General features: G+C 49.8%; 1 protein-coding gene across 1 annotated transcript in view; it reads left to right on the top strand.

Annotated features, from left to right (window-relative positions):
• Positions 1–9,562, top strand: part of Lrrc15 (leucine rich repeat containing 15) — a 10,442-nt gene extending 880 nt beyond the window's left edge. The window contains exon 2 of the mRNA XM_021184370.1: positions 7,618–9,562. Coding sequence (XP_021040029.1) covers positions 7,621–9,360 — 1,740 coding nt within the window. The 5' untranslated portion in view covers positions 7,618–7,620 and the 3' untranslated portion in view covers positions 9,361–9,562. The remainder of the gene's footprint in view (positions 1–7,617) is intronic.
• The last annotated feature ends 1,509 nt before the right edge of the window (positions 9,563–11,071 follow it).

The following is an 11,071-nucleotide window of genomic DNA, read 5'->3' as shown; positions in this document are numbered from 1 at the left end:
AAAAAAAAAAAAGAATCAGGTGTCGTATGTATGTATGTATGTATGTATGTATGTATGTATGTATGTATGTATGTTTATTTGTATGTATTTTGGTGCTGAGGATCAAACTCAGGACCTCAAGCATGCTCAACAAGCAGTCTACTACTTAGCTATAGCCACAGCTGACTAGGTGAGTTTGTTTTGTTTTGTTTTGTTTTAAGACAGGGTCCCACTATGTAGACCAGGCTGGCCCCAAACTCACAGAGATTCCCCCCACCCTACCTCCCAAGTGCTAGGATTAAAGGCATATACTACCACACACAAACTGGGTGGGTTTTAATCTCACCTCTTACCTGTGTCTCTGCCCAAAATACAGAGGAGCGAGCTGTGGAAAAGGAGAGCCTTCTGGACCCTCCAACCTGAGCGGCTCTACCTTTAGGGCCAAATGCACTACCTTAGGGCAGACCATGACTGCTGAGGTGCTGAGCATTGCCTGCCAGGGATTTCTAGCTGGCACTACCCATTGCAGGCAGCTCTCGGATGTGTGGGTGTCCCTGCTCTGTGACTTGGAAATCCTTAAGCAGGTCTTCTCTCTTTCTGCATCGCCTGAACATCTGGAGTAGATTCGGGACCAGACAGTTCAATTTGCCTGTGGTCATGAGTCAGCTGCTGGGCTCAGCAACTACTGTGACAGGGAAGGCATGTTGAGAGGGTCGTGGCCAGGAAGAGCTCTGAGAAGACCCCACAGCAAGTATAGGAAGGTTCCTCCTGGGGCTTGGGGACGCTACCCAGATTAGCTCTGTCAATGGAGGGATGTGAAGCATGAAGTGGAAGTAGATCCAGATGTGCAGAGATGAGAGAGAGATGGGAGACACACTGCCCAAGGTTTGTCCTGCCAGCGAACACGCCAAGGATGTGATTACGGATGACAATTTACCTCCCTGCCTCCCGACTTCAGAAGAACCCCTGAAGCTGCAGGTTCCAGTGCCTGCCTCAGCTGTGGAACACAGGGCTGAACAGAGACCATACCATTTCCCTCTTAGATCTAAAGTGCTCCACTGAGAAGTGGTCTCTGTAGATTCAGTTTTACAGGAGACTCTGGCTTCTTATGAAAGTCCCCACTTCAGACAGAACTCCTGCTGTTGCGCTGGGCAGTTAAAACTCTTATAGCTCTTGAGAGCAAATTATAGCCCTGCTCTGGCCTCTACAGGAAGCTGGGCTAGGCTTGCCCCAGGCTTGGGAGGGTTCCCACAGAGGGCCTGGGGAGGGGCTGCTCTTTTCTTATTTTAAAAAGCAAAACAAGGATTTTTGAAGGCCCTGGAGGATGAGGCTGTGAAGGTCCTGTCCTGGGATTCAAGGGTGCTTTGTGTCTGGGGTAGAGAAGTCAGTCCCAAGTCATGGGCTGTGTTTTCCAGGCTCAACCCTCCTGGTGCCCCTCCCCCCACCCCTCTGAACCGTCTCTCCCCTCTTCCAGCTTACTCCCGTGATGCTAAACAACACACCATCAGGGCAGCCTCAGAGGATAAAGTTGCCTGCAGAATGAGTTGGGGGCCCAACTTGGGTGTAGCTAATAATGCAGGGTAGGTGGAGGGTGATTATATGAGCCAATCAGGCTAGGGGAGGGGCAAGGTTGGCTCTTCCCCCTCCCCCCACCTACTGCCTGAGACGCAGACACAGCTCTGTAGTAGCGTTATGCTGAGGTTCAGAGGTCCACCAGGCTCTTGAGTCTTCAAGTTGCCTGTGTGACCCCTCCTCTCTCTGGACCCATCAATTTCTGATCTACAAAACAGCCAAATGGTCCAGGGAGATGACTTCAAAAGGGTCTTGTACCTGTGGTGTCCTGGATTCCATGAACTGTATCTGGAAGCAGCTTATAGGCTCAAGTAGAGCTATCTGCAGATTGCAGTTGAGAGAGGCAAACTCAGAGATGCACCTAGAGGTGAAGCAGCCGTCAGCCTCCTGTTTTCCCATTGCTTCTCTGTTCTTGGTGGGAAATGACACAGGATGTGACCAAGGGTTCCCGGGTAGTCTGGATCACATGTGAGATACTTCTGAGTGTGATCTGTGGACACGTGAATAGGGAGTCCCTACTGTGTGTGAGTCTAACCCTCAGCCCAACCTAGAAGTTAGAAGTTCTGTGGGTGGAGCCTCCAGAGAGCCAATTTTGCTCAACAACAAAGCAGTAATAATAGCCCCTTGCTTTTATGGAAAGCCACTTTGTTCCTAGAACCAGTCTCCGTATACTGCATGCATTAGGTCACTTCACAGACACAGCAGCGGTGCTAAGAGATCAGATCTAATCAACAAGGTTCTCAGACCTGTGTGTGTGTGTGTGTGTGTGTAAGAAAGAGTTTATATCTGTTAGTGTTGTATGTGTGAGAGAGAGAGTTTATATGTATGTGTGTGAGTGTGTGTATGATAGAGTGTATGTGAGTGTCTGTGTGTAAGTGTATGAGTGTCTGTGTGAGTGTGTGTGTGAGTTTGTATGTGTTGTTGTGTGTGTATGTATGCGAGAGTTTATGTGTATGTGAGCATGTGTGTGTATGATAGAGTGTATGTGTCTGTGTGTGTGTGAGTGTCTGTGTGTGAGTTGGTGAGAGTTTGTATGTATTAGTGTGTATGTGTGTGTATGTGTGTGAGAGAGAGTTTATGTCTACGTGAGCATGTATGTGTATGATAGAGTATGTGTGAGTGTGTGAATGTATGTGCGTGAGTGTGAATGTTTATGAGTTTGTATGTGTCAATGTGTGTGTGAGAGAGAGTTTATGTGTATGTGAGTATGTGTGATAGATTATGTGTGAGTGTGTGAGTGTGTGTGTGAGAAACAAAATGTAGACACTGAGGTCTGAATTCCATCCATGTTTAGCCTCTCTGACCTCACTTCTCTTCGACTGTGCCCCAAAGAGCAGCCAAATTGGGGACAGTCCTAGGTGGGAGTGGGGAGGCAGTCCCAAGCCTGGCCTCTCTTGGGTGGCCTGGGGTCCATCTCACTTGAGAAGAGGCCTTGCTTAGGAAGCCATTCTTGGAGTGTCACAGGTATGGGGGGAGATCTTCTTTGAGGGTCTTAGTTCTCTCAGATACACTGGGAAGGGCAGGAGAGGCCATTTAGGCTCCTCGGGTTTTGGTCTGTGTGAAGATAGAGCCATTAACTCATGGGATTTCCCTGCCAGGGAAACGTTTTAAGCAAGCAGGCTTGAGGAAGTGCGGTTTTCAAGCTTTGGCATGCAAGTGAGGCCTAGCCAGGTGGCTCTTCATGAGGGAGAGAGGATGGGAGAAAGGTGAGCCTTCCCCCACAGCTTCCTTTGCCTCCAGCTGAAGCACCCTGGTGCTATAAGGGCATCGGCAGCGTTTACAGAAGGGAAAACCGAGGCAGGCAGAATTCACCTAAACTCAGGTTGTTAATGTCAAGGCCAGAGTAGAGTAAGGGTCTCTCTCCATGGCCCTCTCAAGAGTCTCGGTGGCATTGAAATGAGGAGTCTCTTTCCAGGGAACACTGTTTAGTTAACATGAATGATGGGACTAATCCAAGAGAGCCCCAGCTCCCAACCAGCAAAGCCCAGGGCTTCAAGGCTAATTACCCATTCACCTGTGAGTCACAGGGTGTTTCTGCAAAGAGACCCACAACTGGAGCCCTAGTTCAAGCGTTTCCACTCTTGGGGAGGGGCCGCGTCCACGTCCAGGGGAGCCATCTGTCCTTCTGTCTCTCTGCCAGTTCTCTGACTATGTACCCTCTCCCCAGCGGTTGCTTGCCATGATTGAGGACGCTACTCTATGCCTGGAGGAGGAAGCTGTAATTAGGGCAGCTTTGAGGGCCTTTAACTGCCATTGTCACGGCTACCAAGCGGCCCTGGGCAGCGTGGGCTATTATGCCACCCTATACCGGCTCTGGAGGCCAAGGGCCGTGGCCTGCAGCACTGCCAGGAGTTCAAGGCCTCATCCCAGGGCTGCTTTGGGTGTTCCCTCTTTGCAGAACTGGAGCACCTTTGTGGCACTCCTCCCGGTGGTCAGGAGCAGGCAGGGGTGGGGGTGGGGCACCAGCTGCAAGACCACTGGAAAACAGGAAACAGCTGCATGCAGCATTGGGTGGGCTCAGCAGGCAGGCAGGATTTATAAAAAGATGTTGGGGAATTATTACAATATTTGTTGTGCTGAGTGTGGTCCATTTTAGACTACAATACCTGTTCCCATGGGGAATTACCACTTTGGTCTCCCACACCCCCAACCTCTACCCCCCGCCCCAGGCTTCAAAGTGCCCTTCCAGAACTCAGAGTCTTCACAGGGCTGGCCTGGTACCCCTGTGTAGCTGGGAGATGGTGCTCAAGGGAGCTCCTTCTTACAGGAAGAGACAACAGGTGATGGGCACGGAATCGCTCTCCATCACTTGGGCTTTGACGTCATCCTCGGAACTGAGCAAATTAGCATTTATGAAAAATAAGGATTTCAGACAGCACCAGGAGCAGCAGAGCTTCAGTCAGGGGTGCCGTCTCATACACACCTATCGAGGGGATGGATGCGAGTCCTGACTGCTCAGTCTCACTGGGACTCATCTCATTACTTTAAAAGTGCTCAGCTGTGTTTGAACTCGGAGCTTGCTGCCTCTGGGAGACTGTGCAGGCCAAGCGTGCACCGAACTCTGCAGTGCCCTGACCCTGGCCTGCTAGTGCTGGCCTCTGGATCTGTGCTGCATCGTTACCCCATGGTGGTTTTTCACCCTCTGGAAAGGTTTCTGGATTCTCAGTTGGTTCTCCTGGCTATTCATCTGCAGCACCTAAGGATGCTCAGGTCTCTTTGCCCTCTCACCATCTTCTAGGAGCTCTTTGAGAAACCAGTTTGTCATTGGCCTTCAAGTTCAGAGTAGAGCTGAGCAGGACACAGAAGGATGTGGCCTGGCCAGGGGAGTGTAGAGTCAGGCTGTCACCTCCCTGCCCCCACGCTTCGTATCACATTAGCTTCCATATCATGGTTGTTTCTTTGTTACCACCAATCAGAAGCCTTACATTTTGGACACGGAGCCATTTTTCCCCTGGGCTCTCCTTGCATGCATGTGTTTTTCCAGGATGTGCCCTTGTACCTGTGGGATGCACACATGGAGGTCAGAGGTCAACTTCAGCGGTCTTCCTCATTGTATACCACCTTGGCTTTTGAGATAAAGTCTCTCATGGAACCTAGACCTCTTCCACTCAGCTAGGTCGGCTGGCCAGCTAGCAAGCTCCCAGGATCCACCTGTCACCCAACACTGGAGCGACCAAACTCTCTGTGCCCAGACTCTTTTTTTTTCCACCTCAACTTTGGGGGTAGGGTGGGGGTGGGAGCAAGGTCTCACTCTGTAGCTCAGGCTAGCCTCATACTTGCAAGAATTCTTTTGCCTCAGCCTCACAAGTAATCATTATAGTCACAAGCCCGTTATGCCTGACTCTGCATGGCTATTTTCTCTGTGTCTGGACCTGACTCGCTGTTTAAATATGGTCTTCGGCTTTGCCTGCCTCCTATTCTTTTGCCATGGGACTGGAGTGGGTGGGCATGGTGCTCTTTTCTCTTCCTCCACAGTTATATATACTTAGGCAAGTCCTTCATGAACGCGCAACAGGCCAGGGCTAAGAAGGGCTATGAATAAATGAAAAGCTGAGGTGTGGGTGGGTGGGAGACAGGTAGAGTCTCTCTTAGCTGCTTGTTTGTCAAGGGATAGAGGAAGGGTAAAGAGAGCCCAGGCCAGAGTGAAGGACCAGGCTCAGGACCCCATGATCTCAGGGTAGCTAGAGAAGGTGTAGAGTGCCCCACCCCCAGTGGATGCCTTGACTGCCTGCTGACACCCTGCCTTTACTCGGCAACTTCACTCCTTATGCGAGGGACTGCATACCACTCAAAGTCCTCACCTCACAGCCTGGAGACTCGAACCTTAAGACTAAGGCCTCAGTTTTTCTGCTTCCTGCTTCCCTATAAAATCACGAGAGGTGGCAACTCAGTAGGGCCTGGGTGATACACAGGCTCAATTGTGGGCAGAGATCATGAACACTCATTCCTGTACATAGAAATCCTTAGTCCCTTGACTTAGAATGCCAGACTAAAGACATGTTGAGGACTTCTTGTCTTCGGGGACCTATGAGTGCATGCTATGGGTAATCTGGGAACAGGGGCATGCATTAATATAGCCATGTGCAGGAAGCCTTGGAGTCTATTTTCCTGTCTAACCCACTTGACAGCCTCAAGAGAGAAGGGTCATCTTAGCAGATGAGGAAGCTGAAGACAGAGGTCTGTGGACTCTCATTCAAGGCCAAACATTACCTTAAATATCTACATAGGGAACAATGCCCGCAGTTCTGTATTTATCATTGCCATAGGTGACTTCACACACCAAGTCTTCTGTGTATTTAGCTCCTTTGTCTGAGGAGACAGCTGGACTCACTTATACCCTTCAGCTTAAAGTGTGTCTACGTTTTCAGCTACTTACTCCAGGCCACCCAGTGTCTCTCTGTGGGAACTGGGACTCACTCCACAAGTCACACCCTTGGCATCAGCTGAGGCCTTGCCACCTCTTTCAGACAGACAGAGTGTGGTGCAGACAGTGGCTTCTTATTGGAGGATGGCTTGGATTTAATCCAGAGGAAGCACATATGGACAGGGTGGTGATGGTGGCCATGGGCTGGTGGGGAGGGCAGGAGAGGGGTACAGAGAGATGTTTGTTTGTCCTTACTGTCCCCTCCCTTGGTTGCCCTTCACCACCCCTCCCTTTAGCCTGAACATCTTCCCGTGTGCTGAGAGCTAGAGGATATATATATATCTCACATATACACACATGTATTACACACATTAATACACACATATACATAAGTATATACATATATACACATATGTATATATACATATATACATGTACCCATGTGTATATGGCAGCACAAATAGGACTCAATGTGTATATTATATATATATATATATATATATATATATATATATATATGCACACACACACATATGCACACATAATGCACACATATACACATGTGTATATACATTAACACACATATACATAAGTATATACATATATATATATGCACACACATACATATATGACATGAATTGGGATGGAGTGGGTGGAGAGGTAGGGGTAGATTCTGGAGGGATTTGGAGGAGGGGGTGGAGGGCTGGAGGGAGGAGTGAGTATGATTGAAATACAATGTATACATTTATTAAATTTTCAGAGTTAATTAAAAATTTATTTTTAAAGATACAGCTTTTAATCTTAGCAACCCATAGGATTGTAAGGTTAACACCCTTATAAAGCTTGCTAACTAGGGAAGGGGACAGATAGATGCCTCCTAAGGCTGGCTGCTTCATGGCAATAGAAGAGGTAAGGGTTATCACTTGTACAAGGGGGTGACTAGTACCCATTGATGAAATCCAGAAAACTTCTTAATGATGGCGGGACTTGAACTTGACCTAGAAGCATGGGGAAGACTTGAATGAGCTTGCAGAGCCTTCCAGGCGAGGCGATTGCCTGGGCAGAAGTAGGAAGGGGCTCTCTGGCCAAAAGTGGAGAGCTTTGAGTTAGGTACATAAGGGTGGGGCTTGAAGCTACGATGGAAGCGGAAGGTGGCGGGTAGGTGAGGTAACGGTGACTCACATCTCTTTCTGCCCACACAGGCCATGCCGCTGAAACATTATCTCCTTTTGCTGGTGAGCTGCCAGGCCTGGGCTGCAGGTTTGGCCTATTATGGCTGCCCCAGCGAATGTACCTGTTCCCGGGCCTCCCAGGTAGAGTGCACAGGGGCACGAATTGTGGCGATGCCTACCCCTCTGCCCTGGAATGCTATGAGCCTGCAGATCCTTAACACACACATCACCGAACTCCCCGAGGACATGTTCCTCAACATTTCAGCCCTCATCGCCCTGAAGATGGAGAAGAACGAGCTGGCAAACATCATGCCAGGTGCCTTCCGCAACCTGGGCTCGCTGCGTCACCTCAGCCTTGCCAACAACAAACTAAGGATGCTGCCCGTTAGGCTCTTCCAGGATGTGAACAATCTGGAGACCCTTCTGCTGTCCAATAACCAGCTGGTGCAGATCCAGCCGGCCCAGTTCTCCCAGTTTAGTAATCTTAAGGAGCTCCAATTGTACGGCAACAATCTGGAATACATCCCCGAAGGAGTCTTTGACCACCTGGTAGGTCTCACCAAACTCAACCTGGGCAAGAACAGCTTCACCCATCTATCCCCTAGGGTCTTTCAGCATCTGGGCAACCTCCAGGTGCTTCGGCTATATGAGAACAGGCTTTCAGACATCCCCATGGGCACTTTTGATGCACTTGGCAACCTCCAGGAGCTGGCCCTCCAAGAGAACCAGATTGGCACCCTCTCCCCTGGCTTGTTCCACAATAACCGTAACCTCCAGAGACTGTATCTGTCCAACAACCACATCTCACATCTGCCCCCTGGCATCTTCATGCAGCTGCCCCACCTTAACAAGCTCACACTCTTTGGGAACTCCCTGAAGGAGCTTTCCCCAGGGGTCTTTGGGCCCATGCCCAACCTGAGGGAGCTTTGGCTCTACAACAACCACATTACCTCCCTCCCTGACAACGCCTTCAGCCACCTGAACCAGTTGCAGGTTCTGATTCTTAGTCACAACCAGCTCAGTTACATCTCCCCAGGAGCCTTCAACGGGCTGACGAATCTCCGAGAACTGTCCCTCCACACCAATGCTCTACAGGACCTGGACGGGAATGTCTTCCGATCACTGGCCAACCTGAGGAACATCTCACTCCAGAATAACCGCCTTCGACAGCTCCCTGGCAGCATCTTCGCCAACGTCAACGGTCTCATGACCATCCAACTGCAGAACAACAATCTAGAGAACTTGCCTCTGGGCATCTTTGATCACTTAGGGAACCTGTGTGAGCTTCGTCTCTATGACAACCCCTGGAGATGTGACTCAAACATCCTCCCACTTCATGACTGGCTCATTCTCAACAGAGCCAGGTTGGGGACAGACACTCTTCCAGTGTGTTCCAGTCCCGCCAGCGTCCGAGGCCAGTCCCTTGTCATCATCAATGTCAATTTCCCTGGACCCAGTGTCCAGGGCCCAGAAATCCCTGAAGTATCTAGCTACCCAGATACATCCAGCTATCCTGACAGCACATCCATTTCTTCTACCACAGAGATCACCAGGGCTGCCGATGATGACTACACTGATCTAAGCACCGTCGAACCCACTGATGACCGCAATACATGGGGCATGACTGATGCCCAGAGTGGGCTGGCCATTGCTGCCATTGTGATCGGCATCATAGCTTTGGCCTGTTCCCTCGCTGCCTGTATCTGCTGCTGCTGCTGCAAAAAGAGGAGCCAGGCAGTCCTGATGCAGATGAAGGCTCCCAATGAGTGCTAGGGAGGCAAGCACGAACAGGGCTGGGGAAGGAGGAGGTCAGAGGATCCGAGAAGGTGATCATTCAACTCCCAAACCTGGGGCCACATAACCAGGCTCTGGTGGCCCCAGGGGAAATGTGCTCCATCTTGTCCTGTGCCCCTGAATCTTCTATAGAGAAGTGGGCGTTTCAGGATCTTTTACTCCCAGAGGAATCTAATTGGTCATTAAAAAAAAAAAAACAACAAAAAAAAAGCAAGCAAGCAAGAAACCAACCAAGGGGTCTCTTGGTCAGTGCCTAGGCAACTTTCTGAGGGGCCCTCTGCCAAATCCTCACTTCTTTCAAGAACAAGCTTCCCGGTGCCCAGCCCCTCCCAGCCTCCGTAGACTTAATGATGACAAGGCCTGCTCACATGGTGAGATAGTTCTCTGCCGGCACAACTGTGCCTCAAAGTATTATAGATGCTGCTTTCTTTTTTTCCCCTCTCGCTTCTCCTTTTTGTGCCATGGCTTGACTCTGTCTCTTCCAGTGAGAGGTCCCCCTTTTGTTTATCTGCTGCTGAAGACAGACTATATTCTCTCTCCGAGAGGGTTTGAATCTTTTAGCTCACTGCACTAGCTTTGGAGGGTGTTCTGCAAGACAGGAAGACATCTGTGCCATCTGATCCAAGGCAGTGTTATCGTCAGCATCTGTTGTGCCAAACTCAGCCTTTCAGAGGAGAATGTTTAAAGCCTCAAGCTTTACTGCAAAGAGCCTGGCCCTTTATGGTATAGAATCATGCCAAATGGCTAAGTTCTCAAAACACAAAAATCAGCTCACTGAAAGTGGCTGAAGAATGTGACCCGCTGCCTGGGGTCCTTGCACACCCTGCTGCCCTTGCCTCTTCTGATTTTGTATGGAAGCATCACACACATACAGAAAGGAGGAGTGTGATAGTGGACAGACCTGTAAAGTCTCATCATCCGAATAGATATCCGTGTGATTGGCATGATACCAAGAAATGATATTGTAGTGACTCCCCACTCCAAGCTTGTTTTGGGGGAGTTTCTGGGGGTGCTGGAGAGTTTCTAGCTTCCCCATGGTCTGGGGAGGGATTCTTACAACCTCCCCATACCTCTCCATGGGAAGGAAGCCTTTACATAGGCCCAGCTGTTAGGAGTAAAAGAGATGGTGCAGTCAAGACAAAAAGCAGCCACGCTGGCCAGACCAGAAGCATAGAAACGACAGTGGCCTGTGCAAGCACTTCTTCCCTGACAGTGAGCCCTGTGCTGCTCATTGGCAGCCCCTCTACTAATCCTTTTATGGGCATTCTAGGCCTGTATCTGTTTCTAATTTTTGTTCCCCACTTGGGGGGAAGCAAAATTGCTAAGAGATGAGATCTTCCAGCTGAACGACCAAGTGTAATGGAAACCAGGAATCCGTCTATACTGTGGTCAAATTCTCCATCAGCATTAGTCAGCTGTAGCTAGAGTGCAGCGTGTTTACAGACAGCAGATATCGGGGCACGCTGGGAGGTCACACGAGGGCGTGGGGTGCTCTGCAGAACCTTCTGCCTCGGGTCTGGTTGTGAACTGAGTGGTTTAGTTTAGAGTTTTCTCTTTGGGTGACAGTCACACTCTATCTGCCTTAGCTCTGTTTCCTGCTACAAACTATTTCTGCACATTAAACAGTTCTGATAAGACAACACAGCTTTCTCAGGACGACTAATACACCAATCCGTGCGGAAGTAAAAGC

The sequence above is a fragment of the Mus caroli genome, chromosome 16, assembly GCF_900094665.2.
Source record: "Mus caroli chromosome 16, CAROLI_EIJ_v1.1, whole genome shotgun sequence".
Taxonomy (NCBI): domain Eukaryota; kingdom Metazoa; phylum Chordata; class Mammalia; order Rodentia; family Muridae; genus Mus; species Mus caroli.
This window is presented reverse-complemented; position numbering and strand designations above follow the sequence as displayed.